General features: G+C 30.8%; 3 protein-coding genes and 1 long non-coding RNA gene across 8 annotated transcripts; 3 read left to right on the top strand and 1 right to left on the bottom strand.

Moving 5' to 3' along the window:
* Positions 1-4,329: 4,329 nt before the first annotated feature.
* Positions 4,330-8,370, top strand: LOC146932923 (homeobox-leucine zipper protein ROC8-like). 3 transcript variants are annotated; one of them, XM_085704641.1, is made up of 9 exons: positions 4,332-4,499; positions 4,940-5,065; positions 5,156-5,472; positions 5,720-5,821; positions 5,922-6,131; positions 6,265-6,448; positions 6,673-6,944; positions 7,051-7,140; positions 7,795-8,370. In XM_085704641.1, exons 1-9 carry the CDS (start codon positions 4,457-4,459, stop codon positions 8,170-8,172), a joined length of 1,722 nt encoding a protein of 573 aa, XP_085560767.1. In that variant the 5' UTR covers positions 4,332-4,456; the 3' UTR covers positions 8,173-8,370. The 3 variants fall into 3 exon arrangements, with proteins under 3 accessions (XP_085560766.1, XP_085560767.1, XP_085560768.1); XM_085704642.1 differs by having other exon boundaries at positions 4,398-4,499; positions 4,650-5,065; XM_085704640.1 differs by having other exon boundaries at positions 4,330-4,499; positions 4,940-5,472.
* Positions 8,371-12,267: 3,897 nt separating this feature from the next.
* LOC146932922 (transcription factor bHLH91-like) lies at positions 12,268-15,108 on the top strand. 2 transcript variants are annotated; one of them, XM_085704632.1, is made up of 4 exons: positions 12,268-12,592; positions 12,989-13,958; positions 14,227-14,622; positions 14,722-15,108. In XM_085704632.1, exons 2-4 carry the CDS (start codon positions 12,999-13,001, stop codon positions 14,824-14,826), a joined length of 1,461 nt encoding a protein of 486 aa, XP_085560758.1. In that variant the 5' UTR covers positions 12,268-12,592; positions 12,989-12,998; the 3' UTR covers positions 14,827-15,108. The 2 variants fall into 2 exon arrangements, with proteins under 2 accessions (XP_085560758.1, XP_085560759.1); XM_085704633.1 differs by having other exon boundaries at positions 12,549-12,658.
* A 539-nt stretch (positions 15,109-15,647) lies between these two features.
* Positions 15,648-23,665, bottom strand: LOC146932920 (translocator assembly/maintenance protein). 2 transcript variants are annotated; one of them, XM_085704634.1, is made up of 11 exons: positions 23,475-23,665; positions 22,995-23,134; positions 22,856-22,912; positions 22,668-22,730; positions 22,487-22,555; positions 22,204-22,296; positions 18,418-18,522; positions 18,259-18,336; positions 17,660-17,788; positions 16,500-16,605; positions 15,648-16,278 (listed from the first exon to the last, which is right to left on the bottom strand). In XM_085704634.1, exons 2-11 carry the CDS (start codon positions 23,097-23,099, stop codon positions 16,088-16,090), a joined length of 996 nt encoding a protein of 331 aa, XP_085560760.1. In that variant the 5' UTR covers positions 23,100-23,134; positions 23,475-23,665; the 3' UTR covers positions 15,648-16,087. The 2 variants fall into 2 exon arrangements, with proteins under 2 accessions (XP_085560760.1, XP_085560761.1); XM_085704635.1 differs by having other exon boundaries at positions 22,487-22,539; positions 23,475-23,653.
* On the top strand, positions 21,091-22,047 carry LOC146932921 (uncharacterized). Its single transcript, XR_015007284.1, has 2 exons — positions 21,091-21,214; positions 21,805-22,047. It is a non-coding gene; the product is annotated as an uncharacterized LOC146932921 (long non-coding RNA).
* Positions 23,666-23,837: the final 172 nt, after the last annotated feature.

Below are 23,837 nucleotides of genomic sequence, written 5' to 3'. Positions count from 1 at the left end.
GAAAATGAAATTGTAATGTTTGATGAAATTTAAAACATTGCTGAAAATATGTTACGTTTTAACTTTTTAATTTGATTTTAATGTTCGAAAAAAAATTTATTGTCTAAATAAACCGCACCAACCGATCTAATCCAAACCGCATTGGTTTGGTTTGGTTTGGTTTGGATTTTATTTTAAAAATCAACCGAACCAAACCAAACCGCATACTTATTTATCTTGCGGTTCGGTTGACTTTTAACCTCAAAACCGAACCAAACCGCACTGCGAACACCCCTATATTAGCCTCAAGTTGAAGACATCCCTGAAGAGGTAATATTATTAAGTGTCATTGCTAACACATCTTGTGCGGTTTTCAGTACAAGTAGATGGTACAAATTTGAAGGAGAATCAAGTTAGAAAACAAATAAAGGAAGGGAAATGCTAACTTGCGCCTTTAAGATACCCGTTAATAAGCTAAAGATAGAAGTTTTCTTGGAACTTTAATTGTGTATTCAATAATATAAAAGTTTAAGAATTTATATTTCCAATACAAATTTTATTTATTATTTATTTCTTTAGTTCCTTAATTTGTGCCCTTAGGGCACAAGTTAGCATGACCCATAAAGGAACACCAACGTAATACATATCCTAATATGTGTATTGCTGACTCTTAAAGTGAGACACCGTCAAAGAAAGTGTATGTTCGAGATCCCCATCTTGGAGTGTTGCAAATTTGATTGTTATTGTTACTCAGGATAATACAAATCTCAATTTCGCTCATCACTTGAGATGTTTCGCGACTAATGCGAATACACGTGTCTTTTACTCCCTACTAATTTTTTATCATATTTTTTAACAAATATATAAATACAAATGTTAGATGAAATATATTGTTCGATTTGTCTCAATAAATATTTTAAAAATATCAAATTTTTATAATTTTTTTATTATAGATAATTAAAGACATTATTGGTCAAAATTATGCATTTACATTTACGTAGTGGTTGACTGTGACATGTATTTTAGAACGAATAGAGTGCTAATTTTATTAAAAAAAAATCTTAACCAAAAGTCAGCTCCCTTACCTAGCAATATAAGCTAAAATTTCAATAGTTTTTGTCATTTTCCTCCTTTCTTAATTACTCCCTCCGGTCACTATTATAAGCAAAAATTGACTTTTTAGGTTCATTCAATAAATGATGTATATGGTCTATATATAGACTACATACATCATTTATTGAATGAATCTAAAAAGTGAACTTTTACTTATAATAGTGACCAGAGGGAGTATCTCTTTTGAGCATTAAAGTGCGAAGAAAAGACATCTAGTCTCGAAACCATGTCATTTCTTAATCTCAAACATTTTTTAGGATTGTATGCCATACTTTGATCTATTACACTTGCATAAACTCCTCTCAAAGTATTTTCTTTATTTACTTCTTATTTTCTGTACATTACTACTTGCATATTGAAGGCTTTTGAAGCCTCTTTGTCGAACATGCATATGGTTGTTAAACATGGTATCTTTCCGTTGAAAATTTATCGGTTATCAGTTACTACAAGATGTTGAAACGTGGTTCAAACAGAAAAATCATCACACAATTAGTTTTTATTTTGACAAAGTTAATTTTTATATATTCGACCCTTATTAAATGCATGAATCCATTTGAAATTTATTTTCAAATAAGACAGTTACTTTTTTAATGCTTCTTTAGATTTCTTTTTAATTATTAGGTTAAACATTTCTTTTGGTCCTTTAAGTTTGACAAAAATATGAGGTTAGTTTTAAGTTTTTTTGAGTTTTAAATAGGTCATTTAAATTGTTAATTTAATGCACTCATTTGAAGTTTTTTAAGTTTCAAATAAATCTTTAAAAAGGTAACAGTGAATTAAATTAACAAATTAAAAACCTATAAAAACTTAAAAAAAAAAAAACTTAAATGACCTATTTAAAAAATAGCATAATACTGATAGTCGATAAAATATTTTTTTTTCAAAATTTAAGATTTTACAAATATCTCTCTCATTCATGAAAATGACAATAAGAAAACAATTCTACTGAAACCCTTTAATTTATCAATATACTTCAAAAACTCTATAAATTACCCCATCCATTTTTAAATACTTGTCGCAATTTTACAATGTGTATTATTCACGTAACTTACTTTGACTATATTTTTTAACTAATATATAAATACAAATGTTCGCATGTAAGATGTTCGATTCGTCTCAATGAATATTTTTAAAATATCAAATTTTTATTATAGAAAATTTAAGATATTAATGGTCAAAGTTGTGCATTGACATTTGTGCAGTGATCGACTACGACATGTGATTAGGAACAAAGGGAGTAACATATTAAGACTTCACAAAAGTTCAGATACATAATTATAAGAGAGGGGAAAATACACACAAAAAAATATTAGTTTTGCAGGTACATTTTCTCTCAAAGATTGAAAGAATGGATTTTTCAAAGGCACATCTTGATGGGTCTATTGAGGGAAAGAACAAGAAACCAAAGACCGATGAGGGTCGCACTAAAGATCAAACACTTGCAGAGTAAGCTCAATGACCCATTTCCATATCACAATTTTTTCTTATATTTTTTTATACTTTTCTGTGATATTGTTTAGTTAATTCATTGTTTCAAAGTTGCCTTATTCAAGTTTTAAGATTGATAGATAGAAAAAGGTGTCACCTTTCATCAAATAGGCTTCATCAAAAAGGTGCAGCAATCATAAAGACTGTTAGATCTAATTATCTTTATGGTTGTTGCATCATATATCGATTGTATGATATTTAAATCTTTCATCAAATATCTCAAGAACATACTTATATTGAGATATTATTATCGTTGTATATACTTTGACCTAATCATAAGACTTTTTTAAAACTTTCAAGTTCAATCATTTTGTTTTCTTTGTTTGGATGAGATTAACATTCATATACATTTTTCCCTTGATTTTTGAGTAAAGAATAAACAACCTAGTTTTTTGCTACCCAATTATTTTATGGCTCAATTTTGACACTAACCTTTTCATTCCATTATTTTTTTTTTCTTTTTATATCTCAATTCTTTCCTTCCCAATCAGTCGATTTATAATATGCCCTTTGTATCTGAGTAAAAAAAAAAATATGTTTTTCATTCAATTATATCTGGTTTGTAATTGATCGTATTTTTTTCCAGTCGATTTTGACACTCATGTTTCAATTTTTCTTAGAAAGAAGAAAAAATAGCTTCAAAATCTTTTTTTTTTTTCCAATCACTTGATTTCTTGTCCTGTAAAAAGAAATTATGATCCAGATTTACATTAACCCAAATTGTTAATAATTCTGTTAGAACAGCTTATCCTCCTTCGAGGCGATGCTCAACAACCCTGCTCTCTTTCATTGGTTGTGATATGGTGAAAGTGACAAGATTTAAGCTCCATATCCTAAAAAATAAATATTCTCGAGTTTAGTTGACTATGGATTCACCATTTAATAATTAAATGTTATGTCCTTTTTTTTATAAATGGTTATTTAGAAAAATAAATAAATATATTGTACAAAATAAAAGAAGAAGAAGAAAAATCAAATTTTATTATTTTTAGTGAACTGGTACTCAGAGGCTAGGTAATTTCAATCCGCAAAACAGTGTTTTTGTTCAAAATGTAAAATTAATATTATTATTATTTTTGACATTTGTCAAAAAAAATGTTATTTTGACAGAAATAAAATGAAATTGAAATTAGCCATATAATAACATTTTAACAAGTTAATTAACTAAGAAAAACTTGAAAGACTAATTTTGTTATTCGAGGGAGTGCTTTTTTTGATCAATTGATAATAAGTTGTCATAGGTTGATCTTAACAATTTGATTATGATTTTGATAATGGCACATCATGTTTATTAAATACTAAATCACCATGCATTTTGATTTTGATTTTACTTTGCTTTTTTATTGGCTTTTACTTTGAACTTGACATTGGTATTTGATGTTGTCTAATTATATATATATATATATATATATATATATATATATATATATATATATATATATATACACCTCACTCTCCCTCCTTCTCTCCCTCTCTCTCTCTCTCTCTCTCTCTCATGTTAAGGACAAATGATTATTTTATTGTTTACATGCTTAACTTAAACTAATGTTAATAATTTGGTATGTAATAATATTTACATATACAAATATATCGGAATTTAAATCATAGAAACTTTGACGATATAAACTTGCTCATCTTGTCAGGGACAAAATTCACAGGAAGCAATAGAGCAGACAATGCAAATTGTGCAACAACATAATGAAGTGTTACGTACAAAGGCAAGTATATGTATGTATGTTTCTATTTAATTAATAATCACAAACTGATACAATGCTTCATTTTTTTTTGTATATTGATAATGATTCATTTTTTATGGTAGACTGTTCAGTATGAAACAGTGGTCGATGTTAACGGAAAAAACAAGGGGTAAAGTTCAATGGTGCCTATAGTTCAATCTTCATCACATGATCTCTCGCAAGGTAGTTTGAAAAACAAAAACTATGGAATCATTATTCCTATTCAACAACATTTTACTATTTTACCACACCTTTATGAAATTTATCATCACAATATTAATCATGTTGTTGACCGACAACATATTGTTGCTGATATTGTTATGTCTACACTAGATCAAACATTTTTTTGCAGTTAATCTTGATCAAAACCAAAATGGTTTTGCTATTACTCATCCACGTGAACAAAGAGTCATATCTCCTACTTGTGTTGATAATGCTATTACTCAAGCACCTCAACAAGATGAGTCAGTTCTTTCTTTTGTTGTTGTAACACATACAACTAAAAAAAGTGTTCAAGATGTTGTTGTTCATGTTGTTAATTATTTCCTTGATAAATTTTTTTTTGTGATATTCCTCATGCTGCTGATCAAAATGTCCTCTTGCTAATGATCAAAATGTTGTAGCTTATGATGATACCTCTTTTCTTGGCGGAAACAATTGGGGTCAAGATATTCCAGATCTTTCGTTATCTGTTGGTGAAGATATTATAGAAAAACAATTGTCTAATCTTGTTTATTATTCTATTCATGGTAATACTTCTTCTAATAGTCATGATCATTCCATTTCTGATAATCACATGGCTACTATTGATGAAAATGTTGTTGTTCTTGGTGATAAAGATATTGGCGATGCTCTCAGAGTTTTTGATGGATGTGTGCCTCATCCAATAAGCGAAAATAAGAAAAAGGAGAACAAAATGATCATGGAGACTGCTAATAATGCGATGGAAGATTTAACAAGGCTTCTTAATTTAAATGAGCCGTTATGGTTTGGGCCTACAAGGGATGGGAGTTATATTCTTCAACGCGAGACTTATGATACAATGTATCGTAAAAGTAACTTCTTAAACGGATCTTCTGTGCGTATTGAGTCATCAAAAGATGAAATGATAGTGAACATGGCTGGTGCACAATTGGTTGACATGTTTTTGGATTCGGTTAGTACTTCTATAACTTTTATTTTAAATTTGGAGCCGTTGGAATTGGATCTAAGAAAGAAAAATTGAAACAACTTGTATATTTCCTAAATGAAAGAGCTATGTAATGTAGCATGGTGCAGCCGCCATAGGAGATCTAATCAGATGTTCTTATTTTGTTACATTTTTATCTCGCTATCTCTTTAATATTGTTCTAAACGTATTTTGAAATATAGATTCTTGATATGACGAACTTTAATCTTATTAGGAAAAATGGACTGCTCTTTTTCCAACTATTGTTAAAAATGCAAAAACAATAGATGTATTTAAAGAGGGTTTGTTAGAAAGCCGCGACAAAGCTATGCAATGGGTATGTTATCCTAAACACCTTATCATTTAATTTAAAAAAATTTCCCTATATATTCTATTTGGAGAACAACTGGTGATAATTCCGCTCTCTTTTTGTTCAGATGTATGCAAAAATGCACATTCTTTCACATTTAGTCCCAACTCGAAACATCTCATTCCTTCGCTATTGTAAAAAAATTGAAGAAGGTGCATGGGTGATAGCAGATGTGTCTCTCTCGCTTGATGCCATAGAACTTGCACCCAGTCCTCCAAATGTTTGGAAGTTTCCATCTGGTTGCATGATTAGAGAACATACTGATTATTCTTGCAAGGTAAAATATAATAGTTGTATAGATATTATGTACTTTTACATGTTAATATATGATTTTGGTGTATCATATATGATTTTTCCCAACTGCTCAAGACTTTGGTGTATAATATATGATTTTTCTTGTATTGTGATAGGTAACTTGGGTGGAACACATAGAAGTGGATGATAAGGAACAAACTGACAATTTCTTCAGAAAAACAATTTGTAGCAACAATGGATATCGAGCTCAAAGATGGTTGTTGACACTTGAAAGAATGTGTCAAAGAATCTCAACTTATTCAATTCAAAATACACCCCACTCAAACACTCACACCACAGGTTTAATTACTACTACATTCTTCTATAATTTAAATTTAAAATATTTCTATTGAATACACAACCAGTGAACAAATTGTGATTAGAGAAAAGTAAAACCAAGTGTAACACATAAGGAACTATATCTATGTTTTACCGTTTATTCATGTTATAATATATTTGATAAATTATTGGTATACTTCAGTTAATTTATATAACGATGTTGGTATATGGTATTGATTATTTAGAGATGTGGTCAATTAAAGGAAAAGGGATTGTGATGAAGCTTGGTGAACGTATGTTAAAAATATTTTATGAAGCATTGGACATGTCATCAAACAAGTTGGACTTTCCAGAATTGAATACAATAGATAATGAGGGGGTCAGGGTAAATGTACGAAAATGCAAACATCCAGGAACTGAAAATGGTGTGATCCTCACTGCTTCTTGCTCATTTTGGCTTTCTTGCTCTACTGAATTTGCTTTCAATTTTTTGAAAGACAATGGTAGAAGATTTCAGGTCATTGCTATTATAATATAAATTAAAATTAGTATATAGTACAGTTGTTTTATGGTAAATTAATCTTGCATTGCATAGTTGTTGATATATTTGAATATTCTTGCAGCGGGATGTTCTATGTGGTGGACATCCAGTGGAAGAAATTCACCGCATCACATATGGGACAAATCCTGGAAACTTTACTTCCATTATTAAGGTACTTGCTATTTTAATTATTTTTGGTTTCAATTTCAGTTGTATCTATTTTTCATTTAATTTCATTAGCACTAAATAGTAAAAGAAAAAAACTTATGCATATTTTTCTAAATGTTGCTCCGGGGCACTCTTTAAGCATTTCAAAATAAGCAATTATTCTTTAAAAAAAGTCAAATATTTCGATTTTCAATGCATTTATTACAAACATTTTCATAAATACTTAATATTTATGATCCATAAAGAGTGCCCTATGGACACTCATTAACATTTTTCTTTGTTTATTTATTACATAACGATTTAAGGAAATCAAATAAGGATTTAAGAAAATCATGGATATTTATGAATATTTTTAACGAATAGCAACATTGAATATTATCCAAAGAAATGAATAGAAATATCTCTACATGTGTTTGAATATCATATTTAATCTTGCTATGATTTAGGATAATTGAGTTAAACTCAATATGGAAATATATAAAATAATGTACTTTTAGAGTCTCATAATAAAGATCTATAAATGTTTGATAGAATTAAAATACCATAGATTGTGTCATAAGATTGTGCAACTTGTTGGCTATATAAAATTCATGCTTTGCATGGAATTATTCTTGAAGTAAATTTGACTATATTCATCTCAATCGTTTATGTGATGTAGATATTAAATCCTAAAGATAACAATGATCAGAGAATTCTACAAGAATGTTATACGCATTATATGGAATCTGGGTTGGTATATTGTCAAATTGATGCAGAAACAATGGATTGTGCAATACGTGGAGAAGATTGTTCATTGTTGCCTCTTCTTCCATCTGGATTTACCATAGCAGGAGATGGTAGACCTTCAAAAGACAATAAGGGAAAAATATATGGCGGCTGGTATGAAGGTTCAGTTGTAACTGTGGCATATCAGTTGCTGATTGGTAAGCCATCCCAAATGAATAATCCAGACCTCGATGCGGTAAAGAGAATGAATAAACTTGTTACCTCAACAATGAACAATATCAGGGTTGCATTGAATTGTCTGGATTATTAGTCCTTGCTTTATGTAATGTACTTTATGTCCTTAAATTGACTATTATTGGTTAAGGTCATTGTGAAGTTTTCATTGTGCTATCATTGTTCTAATTTTTGGAAAGATTTCTTTGTTATTTATTGCAAATGATTATTCGTGTCAATAATGTGATTCATCCTATCTATTATGGGTAGTTTTTTTGGGTACCTAATGCATATATGTCAAATTGCCATTCTTTCTTGGGTCCACCCAAACATGCATATATGAGGTCTTTTCTAAATGTTGATTTTGGATGAAGATGGCAATCCATGCACCTCAACTCTAAATGTTGTTTATCCGGAGGTCTTTTCTAATTTGTAGAAATTATCTTATGAGGTATGAATTTGTCTATATTTAAGCTTGATTGTCAATTTTTTTTTATCGAAAGTACATTGCTAACATGCAAAAACCTTTGTTTATTTTTGTAGATAACTTTGGAGCTAAGTATAGTTGATGCATCTATCTACAATAAGGGTTATGTTTTTTGGATTGATTGCGCTTTAAAGTATGGCCTACTATTTTGTGTTACATATAACAAGTAGGCTTCATTGTTATTTGTTAATGATATGTATTTGATTATAACTTAATTGAACTAATTTTTGATAGATGACATCTTTGATTTTATTTAGATCAACATAGCCCGATTTTGTCTAACCACTGCATTATAAATTTGTATTTTGGTGGTATGTTCAGAAATATAATTGTTAACTCCACAAAAAATTGTCAGCCCGTGCGTTGCACGGGTGGAAATACTAGTATATGATATACATATATCACAAAAATTCAACTAAATTGGTTATTATTTAAGAAATATTGAATATTATTTGAAAAATTCAATAATTATGCTACCCAATTAATATAGTTTTTTTAATTGATGAAATCAATATTGCGAATGTTTACATGGTTCAAAGGGCGTCATTCCTCTCTATATTTACCTTTCAATCTTAACAAAGTAACATGACAATCAGTGTTAAGTACTAAAGGGATGTGTCTATCCATCTTTAAAGAACTTGAGGAGGGTTTGTCTATACCATAAAACAAGAAAGGGTGTTTGTGTCAATTAAAAAGACCTCGGGGGATCTCGGTGTAATTTTCCCATAAACAACGATCACTTTTAGAGGATCATGTCATGTGAATTCACCTCTAAAAAAATGTCATGTGAATTCATTTATTTAATTTTATATTTCTATTTGCGTATTCATAATTAATTCTCACTATTAATTCCTATTACAAATTTACTAAAAAAAAACTATTACAAATTAAATTTTCATTTCTATTTTCACCCAAAAAAAAAAAAAAATTGGAGCAATACAAGAAATGAACCATCATTTACTCTGCTACTAAAAAAAATATGCCGAGAGTGAATAAGCCAAAGTATTATCAGGAAAAATTTGAAAAGAAGCCATTGCTATAAGTTAGTTTAACCTACCAATTTGCATGGAGAGAAATGTACTATTGCAAATGTGAGGGGACCACAGGCGTCCTTAATCCTACATTTTATCATCCAACTAACCCGCCTTCTTCTACAGTCACGTTTCGTGTGAACCATCATAATATTCTTTTTCTCCCTATTTTTCTACATGATATTGGAATCCAAAATATTTCGTAATTTTTTTTAAAGTATGATTAAAATAAAGAGCATAAAACAAATAATATAAAATTAATCAAGTAGTTAAGTTCAAGTAGTCAATAAACTTCACTTAATGTTGAATCGGTATAGCGCATAAAATTTGATCCTTAATTTAAATAATCATTAATTGGACTTACTTAATTATCAATCGAACTTTTTACTCATTTGTTTAAGGAACACAGGAGTTAAGATAAAAAAAAAAATGCGCTTTTATGCCAAACTATATATATAGTATTACATTATTTTTTCCTTCAAAAAAAAAAGTATTACATTATTTTTATCATTTATTTTTGTTTTTGTTTTTTATTTTTATCATTTATTTGTTTCCACAAAATAAATAAACTTTTGTATCTTTTATTTTATCATCTAATCATCTAATGATGTACATTTTTAGTGTTTAAACATCACTACAAAATGGTATAATATGGTTAGAAATTTGTCTCTTTTTAATTTTTGTCATGCTACGTACACAGTTATATGCATTAGATTTAATAACTATTCACTAAAAATATAAAATTAAATTGCATAAACATTATTGTATTTCATAATGTAGATTTTTATCGAGGTGTCATAGAAAATAATATAAATAAATAATTTTAAAATTAAATATAACCGTAAGCAGTGGATATAAGGATGCCATATTGACAGGGAAGTTAAGGGTTTGATCCTCATCCAAGGGATTGACATACGAATAATAAAATGTGATATAGAATTGGTAACGGTGAAAAAAAGAAAAGGTGATAATTCATAGTAGACAAAATAAAATACTTCATAAAATGTATAAAATCTGAAAATATTATAAAAGAAAATTCGGTAATCCTATCAATAATTCGGTAAAAGAAATATGAAAATTTTAGTACATTGGCATGTAGTTTCATCACACATTGCGAAATACGTCCTCATATACGACGTTAGACGTCACATTGGTATCTTCACCATCTTCATCAGTGATCAATATCTTTGATTCTTCTGCTGTCTGTGTAATTTACCACGGTTTAGGTTTTTTTTTAGAGAAACACGGTTTAGGGTTTGCTATATATAGCCGAGTTTGCATGGAAATTAGGGTAGCCGAGTTTGCATGGAAATTAGGGTATTCTGTTTGTAAACGTAAGTGTACAACAACTTGTCAAAAAAAAAGTCTACAAAAACATATATACAAACGATGACACAACATGATAGGAATCAAAAGCTCATTAGTGAGGAGAAATATTAGGGATTGCTGCATTTTAGATGGAATTTGTTAGGTTAAATTGCTGCTAACCTAATGCAGCATTTTAGAGGAAAATTATTAGATTAAGTTGTTACAGACCTAATAAAATTAATTAATAAGGATGTGTGTTGGGCAAGGGTTTAATTTCCACCTTGTGTTGCAGAGAAAACTCAGTTGAAATGGAAGAACCGCCTATTATATCCAATAAGTTTTATGACAGATACTAGTCCCTTCTAAAAGGTGATGAATATTTCATACCTATAACATGTTAAAAAATTGTGTTTGTAAGTGGCAACTGTTAACTAAAATCAGAGGCACTCACTAGTACACAGTACACAATACTCCCTCCGGTCTCAAATATAAGAAAAGATTCTCTTTTTAGGTTCATTAAATAATTAATGTATCTGTTTTACAATGTAGACCAGATACCTTAACTACTCAATGAACCTAAGAAAAGAATTTTTTCTTATAGTATGTTCCAAAATAGAAGGGCACTGCTGTACAGAAAAAGACTGGCAACTGTTCGTCTGGAAAAAATTCCTACGTTCATGGAGAATAGTACAATCAAATGTTTTTTTTTACAGAAGTACAATCAAATGTTGCTATCTGAATTTTAATATATATAGTATTTTTATGTTCAATTTAATGGCATCATTAATTATATGCTAGTATTGAATTTCATTCAAATTCATCATAATTTTAAGATTGTAAATAATAGTTAATATATGATTTTATGTTTAGAGGAGTTAATATATGATACTCCCTCCGTCCCGGAATAACTGACCAATTTTCTAAAAAAAAAGTGTCCCAAAATAACTGACTCATTTCAATTTTCAATACAACTTTCATCATTCCCAATACAATATAACACTAAATAATACTATTTTTATCATTTCCAATACAATATATTCCACTTTCCCCTTTATTTATACATTTTTCTTAATATGTGTGAAAAACAAAAGTGTGTCAATTAAATTGGGACGGAGGTAGTATTTAAGAGGTTGTAAAATACGAAGGAAATTCCTTTTACGATAGTATTTTCACCATTTCTTTATAAGTGAGCCCTATCAAATTTGTAGGTCTTTAAATTTAGAGAGACAAAAATGAAATATTAACAGAAGTTTGTTACACTTGTACTTGTTATCTAAGACGTGACAGAATGAGAATGTGGTCCCAAGAATAAATAATATGACTTGTAAGTTGTAACTGAACAACACCTTTTCTTGACCCTAAAAACAAAACAACCTTATTTTGTTTTTCCTTTCCAAATCCTATGCTATTTCTAACACATTATAAGCTATTATTCTTACATTCAGTTTCATAGATATATTGTAACTGAACAACACCTTTTCTTGACCCTAAAAACAAAACAACCTTATTTTGTTTTTCCTTTCCAAATCCTATGCTATTTCTAACACATTATAAGCTATTATTCTTACATTCAGTTTCATAGATATATTTTCCTTTATAAGTACCATAATCCTTCCTACTTCCTTCTACCTTGTCTCACCACAAACTATTTTTGAGTTTTTTGGATTCACACTCAAACAAGAGAGAAAAGGGTGAGAAGAACAAATCCTATACACTTAAAATTGTTAACTAGTCTTTTTTCTTTCTTTCTTATATAGGTAACTCACAACTACAAACAAACACATGTAATAATTTACTTTCTTCTTTAAAGTTTCAATCATTTTTTAATTTTGGGCTATAGAACAACAACCTTCACCAAAACAAGTTTCAAAACTCAAATATAATTATTAAGTGAATGTTTCTAAAAAAAAAAGTCTTTTTATGGTGATTGATTTGTGGGGTTGAACTGTTTATTCAGTCTATAATTTTTTTTTTTGGGTACTTTTGGTATTTACTTTTATGATATTTATACATGCATCCACATTGTATGTTCTGTCTCAATATTTTAAAATTTCTGATTTTTTATTAATTTGTGTTAACTATTGCAGACAAATAGCAATGAGTTCAGGTTCAGGAGACAAGCAAAACATGCATGAACAAAATGGTTGCTTTGATCCCAACACAATGGATGAAGGTGTTGAAAACTCTCCCAATGATAACAACACAAACAACAATAATAGCCTTGACGAGAATTTCAAGCCTTCTGTAGAGGAACTACCTTACCACAATCATCAAAATTCACAACACCTTGATGATGTTTCCACTTATACAAATGGATTCACTCCCTCATCAGTAGACATTGAACAACAACAAAATCTTGGTTTGAACATAGGGAATACCTACAACAACATGGATAACCATTTAGTACAAGAAGTGTATCAGAACTCGAGTTGGGACCCTAGTGTTCAGGATATGGATTATGTCAATCACCAAGAACATCACCAACTATCTGAACAACAATATCAACAATTTATCGAGGCGCAAAACCATAACCAAAGCTACAATCCCTCGACCATTCTAGACCCTCATTACCCTTCACCGGATGTCCTTAACCTTCTCAACTTACCTAGATGCTCTTCATCTTTGCTCACAAATCCATCCACCATTTGCATGACAAACCCAACTCAAAATCCACCCAATTTTCATAATTCAATGACTTTTCTTGGAGACCTTCCAATAGGATCATCAGACAACACAAGCGGATCATCGGTTTTGTATGATCCTCTATATCCTTTGAACCTTCCTCCACAGCCTCCAGCTCTCAGGGAATTGTTTCAATCTCTGCCTCGAGGCTATAGCATGCCAACCAACTCGAGAAATGGTTCTCTTTTTGGTGGAGGTGATGAGATGGAGGGAGATGGGGATATGGGAGTGCTGGAATTCAATAGGGTCACTGCTTCTGTTGGCAAAGGAAGAGGAGGAAAAGCTACCAAACATTTTGCAACTGAGAAACAAAGAAGAGAGCAATTGAATGGAAAGTACAAAATCTTGAGGGATCTCATCCCAAGTCCCACCAAGGTAAACAACAATAAACATCTATGATTTATTTTTAACCATGTATAATTTTATCCATGAATTGAGTCACCAGCCACTTTTCTGTTGCCAATTGATATATGTTTTGAATCTTGAATTATATTGAGGTTTCATATGTGATATATGTTTATAATATTGTTATGTCACTTATTTATTAATAAAAATTACATTTTTAGTGGCAATGTATTTTCCGTTCCACGATTTGAATCTCTATTTGATACCATGATTAACGGGCAGTTTTGGTCAAATGCAGACTGATAGAGCATCAGTGGTTGGAGATGCTATTGAGTATATAAGAGAGCTGATTAGAACAGTGAATGAACTGAAATTATTGGTGGAGAAGAAAAGGCATGGAAGGGAGATGTGTAAGAGACTTAAAACTGAAGATGATGCTGCAGAAAGCTGTAACATAAAGCCTTTTGGTGATCCAGATGGAAGTATAAGAACCTCATGGCTGCAGAGGAAATCCAAAGACAGTGAGGTTGATGTCCGGATTATCGATGATGATGTTACAATCAAACTGTTTCAGAGGAAGAAGGTTAATTGCTTGCTGTTTGTGTCCAAGGTTTTGGATGAACTTCAGTTGGAACTTCATCATGTTGCAGGTGGACATGTTGGTGAATATTGTAGTTTCTTGTTCAATAGCAAGGTTGGTAAAATCAAGTAAATACTTTATAAAAATTTATGATTAGAATTATTACATTTGATTTGGTTATATATTAAACTATAAGGTGTATCACTGATGCAGGTAAATGAAGGTTCATCAGTGTATGCAAGTGCTATAGCCAACAGGGTGATTGATGTTATGGACACACAATATGCAGCAGGTCTTCCACATATAAGTAGGCTGTAGTCAAAATCAGGCACCAAATGGTCTCTATCAATTGGTACTGACAGGAATGAGACATTTTAGAAAAATAATGATGATAATAGTTATAGTAAGAATTTCATAGGGAACATCCAGGAGATGATAAAATTTATAAGTTCAATAGTAGTTCCTTACTCTGTGTGTGTGTGTTTTTTTTTTTATTTGGTACTTTGTGGTTTATGACATAGTTTGATCAATTCTGATGCAAAATTATTGTCAGGGTATTTTATATGGGATAATTAATGTTAGTTTTTTTTTTTTAGTATACCTTTCTGATCTCTATTTATTTGCTCTTTTTTCTTTGTACATCTTTATCTTGCTATTTTAGTTTAGTTAGCAGTGACTATTATTTTGTCTCTGCTGGTTAGTTGAGTCATACTTTACCTTGTCATGTTCTGGCAAATAACTACTTTGCTTCATTGCCTTAAAATTACAAGTCTTGCTGTTTACATTTCTATGAGAGAGTTGTCATTGATATGAAATTGGACTAACTGAACTTTTACTCTCTATAAAACCTAATACATATTTTTTTATTTTGATAACTTTTCTTATAACACCTAATACTTCTTTTTGTAGCTCAATAACTTTTTTTAGTGAATTTAATCCTTCAATTTCGATTGTTTTAATTGTTACAAGTATACCCCTCCATCCTCTCATCATACTTAAAAGCTGAACTCAACTTATTTTCTGCTCAAAATTTTCATAAATTAAATTAACTTTTCTGTAGCCATTCACAGAACATTCCTTTAAAATAAAGCTCACCCCTTGACATAAAAATAAGAACTCAATTACAATAAAAAAGAAGATAGCAATAAACGGGTTAACTAATGAAGAAAGAAATTGGTTTATACATTTGAGTTCAAATTAGGTATTCCACAAACATATATTCCCTTTCAGTTGCACAACATCTTCTCATCCACAAGTACTGCTAAATTTTAGTACAAAATGGATTTGGCAAATAAAAACCATGCCTATACTTGTTGATAAATTACCATGTTCTGCTCCCAAGAGAAGAATGACAAGATGCCAGTCGATCCAGTTACTAAATCTCTAGTGGTTGTTGCAGATACCTATTTCCTATGACTATGAAAGAAGGGTTTTAAGGGGGGAAAAGGCCACCTCCAAGATTATGGGATAAGAATGGAGAAATTAAAACAGAAAAATGGTCACAAAACTAGTCCTCCTATAAACTTCCCCAGGTGTAAGAAAGCCTCAGATCTATGTTTTTAAATCCAGAAAAAAGAAATCATCTCCATGACTTCCAAGCTTTATTGATTTTGTTGGCAACATACATGGTAGCATTTACCCCACCAGCAGCCAGTAGGCCAGATACGGCCTGCCTTGCACTTGAAACCATAACCCTTCGCCTCAAAATTCTCTGCAAACAATTTGCTGCCCCTTCTCTTGAGCTGTTTTTAGTATCATGTAAAACTCTACCTGAAAATCATAGCCCCTTTATTCTCAAAATATGAAATGCATCCCTATTATGAGGTAAAACCTTATCGGCAACACCAAGTATTCAATTTACCAAACCTTATCTAAATAGTCTACACATTTTTTCAATCTACTGACAACTATTGGAGGATTTGAATTTCAAGCTTACTACAAATTAAAGTAATATAATTCACAAAATATTCTTTAACATCCTATGAGCATACCAGTTCGACTCGATTTCACGTCATCTCCTTGCTTCATGCTCAATTGGCTTCTGATTGATGGAGGAAGAGCAGAAACTAGAGAACGAGCAACTGATAAGTCACAATCCTGTTTTACAAAGTAAAAGTAGCTAATTTACTTGGTATGTCAACAACACTAAAGATGCGACATTATATCATATACAACTTGCTTGCATCTGCTGCTCTGCAAGTTATTTGTCACTACCAAATTTCCTATTTATTAAACATTGACAAGAAACATTTCCCTTAAGCACACGTTACCATAATGTATCCACATGATATAAAACCTCAAATTCCATCAATAATTAAATAGCAATCAAAAGGTGGAAATTAGAATATCTAAAAGAAGATGGAAAGCACAAAATAGCACGAAAACATTGCTAATATTTTCTCTTTCTTAACAGACACTAATGAAAGAATAAGAACATTGCACCCTCGTGACAACATCAAGGGAAATATATAACAAGATGAACATAAACAGAAGAAATCACAAGTTCATGTGTCACATCTCAAAGGTTACACTTCATAGTGTTCATTAGGTTTCAGCAAGATTGTGAACACCCAGTGACAAAGATAAAAGGCATAAATTTATTAACACTGAAAAATATGTATGTGTTAATCTCTCTTCAAAATACAAAAATTAATTGTTGGTATTTAAAGATCAGAAAGATGTATTTGATTATTGCAGTTGATGAAAGTAATAATAACTTATTATCATTTAGCTTTTGATGTTATAAACTTATATTCAAATTGTTTTAAACATATAGTTGCACATAGTATTTGAGCCTCTAAAAATGCTCAAGCAGGAAAAAAGATCAGGATATAATAAATAAAGGAATTACAAGCTTGTTCGCAATACTCATAGGTCAATACTTTATTGAAGAGTCCAAGACACCAAGAGCTAAATTCCTTCAAATGTGTGATTAAAAAAGGAAGAATTACTATTACTATTTAGAACATTTGGCGAATATATTACTAACTTAGGACGAATCAACCAAAAGAACGGCTAATCAAATCAACATAGGCTATTTTTGAACGTTGTCAATCACTTTTTTATTTAATCATCCTAAATTGGAAAAATGTTGGTAAAGATATATGAAATTATAATTATCCCAAAATGATTAATAGAAAATAATAAAGACCTGAGATACTTGTATTTGGTGATTGACTGTTGATGGAAGTTTCAATAACTTCTTAGCCTCGTATTCTTCAAGAAATGGCTTATACGTCGAGTGGAATAGATCAAACTGCCCAGTTACAATCTTCTTCACCTGGACATATTGTGAACAAGGAAACCTCAGTGAAAGCATAAACACTAACAGTTTTACAACAGGTGCTGCACGTTCGAAAGTGATGAAAACCAATACAGGGAATAAAGGAATACATGTAATAAATATTTCATCCCCTTCATTATATAACTCTAATGGTATGAAGTGAAAATCCAGTCAGTTGACCAGAACATCAAGAACGGGAAGACTCATATTTGTCACATGAAAATTATCCAGTGTTCCACATCTTCATTATAAGAAACATTGTGGGAAAAGTAAGCTAAACAAGAGATACTGATAAACTCAGAAAGGAATAAAAATTGAGCCATAACTTGTTACCGAACTGACATGTAACCTTTGTGGACATGTGTTTCTCACATGAAATGGAATCAGGTGGCCGTAGAGAATTCAAATATATTGGAATTTAAAAGACATTTAGCATGCAACATACATAAGCAGCAATCAAGCACTACCTTATTTTTATCCTCAGCAAATAACATGCGCACATCACCCATATATGAGAGATTACAAATTTTAGCATACAGATCTGCCTGCAGGGTTACTGTTGAATCATTTCGGTTGTTCCAAGTTCCAACTCCCAAAGAAATCAATTAAACAAGAAAGAAGTAAACCTCTGTGAATTCTGATGGAAGCAAGAGAAGAGAAGCTGACAACGCAGCTCGCAAGTTAACGTAATTGATTTTTCTTATGTCCAAATTATCAACAACAATTTGAACCTGCATCAAATGCATTAAAAATGTAGGTAAAATTTACTCAGAATCGAATTGTCATGCATAAACTTTCAATAATTGACTAGGCTTATTAGGCCGTTTTAGAAAACTATGAATGGCACCGTGGCCCGTAATTCTTTTATTTCGTTATTTTTCCTATCTACACAATGCTGACAAATAGGGTTTTATTTTTTATTTTTTTTCCTATCTTCACTTGTAGTTCAATACTTCAACGTCAAAGGATGCTGCCTGGCACTACTCTGTGAATAAGAGGCGAGTATTTGAGTATGTCTAGAATGACACTTCATCCATTTTGGATCATAAATGTTCCCAAAAATGAGGGATTTGGACTTTGGGGATATCATATGAACCAGAGAGACCAGAACACCATATAATAATGCACAAGAGCTACATAAATTTGACTGACCACACAATGTTTAAAAGTTACTGTATTCTTAAAGCTTCGCCGTTGGTCATGGGAAAATATAAATCAAAACAGATGGATAAAAAAATATTTATATATTTTTTCATTCAAGGTCATTTGATATGAGAAAAATCATATTCATAATCTCGTAGATAGAATAGGTCAATTGCTAGAGCTCAGAAAACATGCTAGGGATATGCCTGGTACTCGGTTCCACCTCACAACTGGCTGCCTAAGTTACATGCACTGAGGAGACAAGAATCATTAAGCTATACAAATCCCTACAAGGCAGCATCATTCATTTGGTGATATTCATGTTTATCCTTTTATTGCTGGAACATATCTTAATCTTAATCTTAATAATATACAAACATGAAGCAACAAATAGCAAAAAATCTTGCACCAATCCAATGTGTCAATTTCTTAAGCATCCAATGCCAAATCATCAATTCTTGAAAGCTCATTTTATCATCAAAAATAGTAATAGGGACCACAAAACCATAAGAATTTCAAATTTACACAATAAAAAAACATCAAAATTCAATTTAGATCATGAAAATTTGAATGTGTTAATTTCCCTCTAAGAAATGTCATTTTCAGGTGTATTATTAAGAAAAAAACAAATGTTCAATTTGAAATGAGGTCCAATTATGTTACGCCCAACACTCAAACCATCCTATTTTCAGAACCATTAAATGCAAAGGCAACTATAAAGATAAAGTTTTCTCTGCCATTCCTCCTGGTCTCACGCTTGCATCTCTTATTCACCTTCATAGTGAAAAAATTTCATCTCTCAATCTCATTACACCCACTCAATTCAAATTCAAAATTCAAATCTTCAAACTCAATCTTTCTCTTTCTTCTTCTCTCTCTCTACGAATTAATCTCCCAGTCTCTCTTGAAGCATCTTCCTTTCTACGAAATCAATCGGAACCGGGACAAATACAGTTCTACTGAAAATTGCATGATGGCTTCGAAGGTAATGATTCTAAATACAATTATTGTATTGAATTCCTGATCCATGTTCATGTTCAAACTATAAAACCATTCTCTGAATCTCTCACTCTCTCCCTCTGGTTTTGTTGTTGTTCTTATAGTTATAAAACGACGACATCCAATCAAAAATTTGGATTTGGCTTCATTGAAATTTCGAACTATAAGGTACTGCATACACTCCTTAATCTTCCTATGATTTTTGTTTTGTTTTGTGATTTTATATTTTAGATTATTGAGTTTTGATGGTTTATTATCAAAATAGTCATAATTTTCCTTTCTTACCCTCTGGTTTTGATTATTTTGTTGTGAAATTTATCACTCACAAAGTGTTTGAGAAAACGTCTCAAAGTGTTTGATGACTGATATTGTTAGTCTTGAATGGTACTACAGATTGTTAATAATGTCTTTTGTTTGAGTATAATTTGGTTTGTTAAAATTTGGGTAAAAATATATGACCCGGTTGTTTGGATTGTTTTGTTATAAGTTTGTATGTGTCTCATTTTGTTTGTTCTAATTTGTTTTTTGATAAATGGCTTTGTCACGCTTATATCATGTAGTTTGGATACCACTATATTTGATAAAATATTTATGGTGCTCTTAAAAAATTGGTTTAATGTTAAATATTTGTGGTTAGTATTGTTGTGTTAAATATTTATGGTGCTCTTAACAAAGTGATATGCTTACTATTCACGTCCATAAAATTAACTGGAAAAGTTAAATTTAGAGGACATAATTGTTATATATTGACTTCTTTTTTTCCAGGTGGTTGGTTACAGAGGTATAAGCAATAATTTTTGCAAATCTTTCTTCAGTTAGTTAACTTGGTATATTGTTTATCTTTTCAAACATTCATTTATATATAGATTGCCATGCTGAGGAAGTCGTAGTCTCAAGTGAAAGGAAAAGTTATTTTGAGTTTCTAATTGACTTTATATAGTTTACATATATGAGACTGCTCCTCTAAAAATAAATCTGATGCAAAAATTAGTAGGAACATTTTAACTTATTAGTGACTTTCTCTTGAAACAAAATAGATATGATTCTAATTCATTTTGATCTATTTCCCCCCTTCTTAAATTGGTTTGATTTCAGATTTTTTTGTTGTTGAAATTTTAATGTGATTTGAGTAGTATATACCTGGCGCGTGGGATTGGACTAACCATAACAAACCAAAGTACAGTTAGAAACATATTCCTTTGTTCAAACCTGAATACAATCAAGTATATTCCTTTGGTTTTGGCAATGAGTCTCAATGACTACTTTGCATAGACTGCACAAGTAAGCATCCGATCTGATTAGTCTTTGTTAGCAATCATATCCTCTTTTGCAAAGCCATTTTTGAAAAAGGAATTTTTCCTTCGGTTGACTATTCCTATAAGTTTGGGTGGGGCTGATTGCATGGTTTAGTTTCTTTTAATATCACATTTTGCTTTACAAAATTATCAAATGGATGTGGCCTTAATAATCATTACGTGGTTAGCACTTCATCTGTATACTTTATCATCCTAAAAATTTAATCTATGCAAGCTTGCTATTGGACTTTAATCTAATTATATTAGTAAGTATCAAAATACATATACATCCAATATTTTTTTTTTTTGACACAATATACATCCAATATTTTATTAAGGAAGATTTTGTAGGAATTCCTCATACATGGGGGTATAGGTATTTGATTTAAATCCAAATGTTTATATTCCTCAAACATGAGTCTATACATATTTAGTTCATGTTTCTATTTATTATATTGTAGGTATAAATATTACTGTTATTAACTATTATATTCAATCTTGTCAAAAAAAAAAAAACTATTATATTCAATAAATTGTTGACTTTTGACTAATAGTTCTCATACATTTCTTTTGTAGTGACATTTGGAGCCATCAAGAGATGTTGAACCTATTGTTGAGAATGACATTTTTGATTAGTTTATCTTTTATCTGTTATTTTTGTTTTTGTGACTTTTAACTTATATTAGCATTGGATGATTATTACTCAATGTTGTTGTGTAATGGAACTAAAGTAGACTAAAGGATATGTTGTTTGTTGATTTTTTTATTTCTTACAAGATAGTCATATTTAAATTATCTGCGAATTATATTATATTTTAAGTATTTTGTGTTGTATTGAGAGTTAACATCTACATCTATACAAAAAATATTCATTTCGCCCGTGCGTTGCACGGGTGTAAATCCTAGTTTTAATTTATACATGAGTGATCCAAAATCCGCAAACCAAGAATTAAATTATTAAAAGTGGTAACATACTGGTTTCTGTAAACGACCACACAAGTAGAATTTATCCCAATACTGCACATCTTGAAGTAAGTCATGCATTCGAACAACCCCATACTTGAACATCTGCATATATTTACTTTTAGATGAGACACTCAATAACAAAAGTAGTCTTTATTTAAAAAATCAATCAAAAAATGTTTGTGCAGACAACTGCAAAACGCGCCAGCTTTCATAAATTGGAAGGTGAGTTAGCAGAAATTGAATAAAGAGTCTTCTTACAAACTACACCACTGAGTCAAAAAGTTGCCAATACCTTTCCGTTCCACGTAACAAAAGGATTGAAATGTACTCCCACGCCAATTTTATCTGCAACCGCGGTAATCTTACATGTTACATCAAGATACAGCGTAAGAATGAGATACCATCATTGTCTAATAAAACTCAATTCATATGTATATAAATTTTAAATAAATAGGTAAGTTGAGGGCAAGTACCAGCCTCTCTCCGCCAAGGTGCACCATCCATGATGCATAGTGATGCTTGTTCAATTTCAGATTCTTAATTGACGCCATTCCATAAACAACACAAGGAAAAATAAAATAAAATTATATCATTGAGGCATTCAAATATTATGCAACTAAAGTCGTAAGTGGATAACAGACACATTGGGACAAATCAGTACCTCAGAATGCCATTGTTTGGGGTCAGAAACACCAAGAATATAATCAATCATGGTTGTCTACAAAGCCAAAACACAGAATGAGAACAAATATCAAAACAATATAGCAAATAAAATGAATGGGCATGAAACAAAAGAAGACCTTGTCATGGTTGGTTGGATGAAGAGATGATCCATAAACGCAAGCAAACTCAACAGGGGGAAGAATCTGCAGAAAACTGTGAAAGTCTTCTGCATTATTATCCATATCAATATCAATGACGCTGATGCCTACTCACTAACCTGAAATCAACATAAAAACCTTATTAGTGTTGGGCATTGAAACTTACTCATAGTAGTGTTATGATCAAGACTTTATTTTTATTTTTTTAAACTATGTATCCGGTTCAAGGATCGATCCGCTAAGCCAATTGGAGCCAGAGCAAAACTACGTATGGACTGACCCAACACAGAAATTGTTGGCATCCGGAGGATTTGAAATTGAGACCTCATCAAGGCTATACTAGTAGCTTGAAAGAGATGAAGAATAGAAATAAAAACTGGCTGAGGAATTTCTTCAAACAGTTTAAGTGCATTGTGTTGGTGACGCTGCATACGAGTAAGTTAAGATAGAAAAAGCAACCTGTTTAGTTTCCCATGGTGGGTTTTCGCTTCTACGCCTTGAAGTAGAATCTGGGTCGTGCTCAATTTCAATTCTTGTTTGATGGGTATCTCAACAATGGAGGCCGAAGCGCAGGAAAGAAGGAAGGAAGTATACTGTGAATTGTGATTTCTGTTTACTGGTTTATTTCTTCTAATTTTACAAATTAGTATCTTTATGTAGTATTTGTTTAGTGATTAAGTGTATTTTTGGTTTTGTCCTCACAATAATTGATTTTGACTAAGTTGATTATGTAAAATTAATTTTAACTAAAAGTGACTTGCTGGCAAAGTGATTAGTGATTTGTGTTTGGCTATGTTTATGTAAAATTGAGTTGAATAATAA

This window comes from Medicago sativa, chromosome 4 (genome assembly GCF_051527215.1).
Source record: "Medicago sativa cultivar Bolivia chromosome 4, Bolivia_mono, whole genome shotgun sequence".
Taxonomy (NCBI): Eukaryota; Viridiplantae; Streptophyta; class Magnoliopsida; order Fabales; family Fabaceae; genus Medicago; species Medicago sativa.
This window is presented reverse-complemented; position numbering and strand designations above follow the sequence as displayed.